Source organism: Bison bison, unplaced genomic scaffold (genome assembly GCF_000754665.1).
Source record: "Bison bison bison isolate TAMUID 2011002044 unplaced genomic scaffold, Bison_UMD1.0 scf7180017864519, whole genome shotgun sequence".
Classification (NCBI taxonomy): Eukaryota; Metazoa; Chordata; class Mammalia; order Artiodactyla; family Bovidae; genus Bison; species Bison bison.
The window spans coordinates 10,664,101-10,666,133 of NW_011495072.1; the positions used below are offsets into that span (position 1 = coordinate 10,664,101).

The 2,033-nt window shown below is 53.9% G+C and overlaps 1 protein-coding gene across 1 annotated transcript in view; it reads left to right on the top strand.

Moving 5' to 3' along the window:
- Positions 1-1,678: 1,678 nt before the first annotated feature.
- The window catches only part of ALX3 (ALX homeobox 3), a 22,895-nt gene continuing 22,540 nt past the window's right edge, over positions 1,679-2,033 (top strand). The window contains exon 1 of the mRNA XM_010831026.1: positions 1,679-1,927. Within this exon, the coding sequence (XP_010829328.1) occupies positions 1,679-1,927 (249 nt within the window). The remainder of the gene's footprint in view (positions 1,928-2,033) is intronic.

Sequence of the window (2,033 nt, forward strand, 5' to 3'; positions counted from 1 at the left end):
TTTCTTTATATATTTCTTGTCCTAACAGTGTTCTTCCTCTCCTTTTCCTGTTTCTCTCTCATAGTCTGTCTTTTGTGACATTCCCATCCCTTTGTTGTGAATTTCCATCCATTTTGTCTTTTAGCACTGCATCTGTCTCTCTACATTTTGTCTTCTCTTTCTCTTTTTCTCCCTTTCGATCTTTCTCTTCCTTTTTCTTTCTTTCACAGCAGAAAAACCTTTTCTTCAGCCTCTATTGAATTTTTCTGCCTTTCTCTGCCTGAGGATTTCTTGTACTTTCAGGCTACGTATGAAAGGAAATCCTCTTTGGCTGGTATATTTACCCTTATGAATCCCAGGTATTTCTCCCAGGTGTCTAAATATAAATAGCCCTCCATGCATGCCCATCGAAAGACATTAGTCTCAACCTCCATCACCGTGAACTGTCCATAGCGGCAAGATTACTGTGCCCTGTGCCAGCATACACAGGCACTCAAAATGGACATGTGGTTTTACCTATGACCAGGCTCTGCAGACATGGAAATTTATGTCCGGAGGGGTGGAATGCTACAGCACATAAAACTGATACAGGCAGAGAACCTCGGTAATTTACAATTCTTTTTTATGTGGAGTGAGAGAAAGAGACTATAATTTTGCTATTAATAAAGTTATCCATATTTATTCTCAAGATTTGAGGGTTTATCTTCGTTCATATTTCTTGCGGTCGTAACCTTGAAGGCTCTGTGAGATCGCAGGTTTGTAATTAGAAAACAGCTCAATTCGCACGTCTCTTTGGAAACACCGAGAGTTTCATTCCGCCCTGCAAAATTTGTCGGTAACCAAGCACGAGAAGAAAGCTCCATATAGTCATTCACCTTCTAAGAATCGTTTCAGAGGCGCAAGGGAAACACATACGTGTTTATGAAAGAACGGAATAGAGAAAGGGCAGAAGAAAACGAAAGCAAGCGCACGGTCCGCGCCGCAGGAACCCCGGGAAGGCGCGGGAGCCGGCGAGGCTTGTTGCGCACAACAGACGGGAAGCCGCAATTCGCTGCTGGGCTGCTCACCACGGCCTGCGGCCGGGATGAGAGCAGGACGCGAGCCGTAGCAGCGGGTTAGGGGCAGGCAGCACCCATTCTCCGGTCCGCCACCCGCTCGTCGTGCCGTCTGTCCGTCACGGGCCCCAGTGCGCAGCGCTCCCGGCTCGCGCGTTTTCTCGGTCCGCCGCCTCCACCTCTGCTCCCGGAGAGCCTGGCCGCGCTGCGGACAAGCCGTTAGTTCACCAGGCCCCAAGTTCACGGGCGCCGCGCGGGTTCCGCTGGCGTGCGCACCAGCTGGGCTCAGGCCCCAGGCTGCGGCGGTGCTGGAATCCTCGGCCCCGGCTGGAGAGAACACGCCGGGCAACCGTAGGCTCGAGCCCCGGCGGGGGGGCCCCCCTGAGCCTCAAGGCCGCGGGTGATCCGGGAAGAAACCAAGCGCCCGTTCTCTTTGATCTGGTTTTATAGAGATTTGATGTTGACATTAAACTTTGAATGCTTTTATCTATTTCGATCTCTCTCTTATTCTTATTTTGGGCGGGGCCTCCTGTGCCAGAGCTAAGGGCTGGCGAGGGCACGCGGGCGGGACGGGCACCGGGGTCGACAGGGCGGGCACCGTGGTCGGCTGGACGAGCACAGAGGTCGGCGGGCCCAGAGGTGACATGGCGATGCGAGAGGAACGCTGGACGTATCCACCTACCCACATCCACATGCAATTCCCGATCGCCCCACGTATCCCTCCGTCCCCCACTCGCACGCCAGACCGCTCTCTCCATCAGCAACGCCGGCGCGGAAGGCCGAGCAGAATTGAGACGCCGCGGAGAGACCAAGGCTCGGAGGGGCGCAGAGCGCGGAGACCGGGAGTAACTGGGAGCCGCCCGCCGCACCTCCGGTCTCCCTCCGCAGCCTCTGTACCCATGCCGAGAGGCTCAATTACTTTCAGGTGTGGACCACTTAATAAAATAAATCTTCCGGGGGCAGGAGGCGAGTTTTCAGGAGCCTAATTCAAATCAGCAG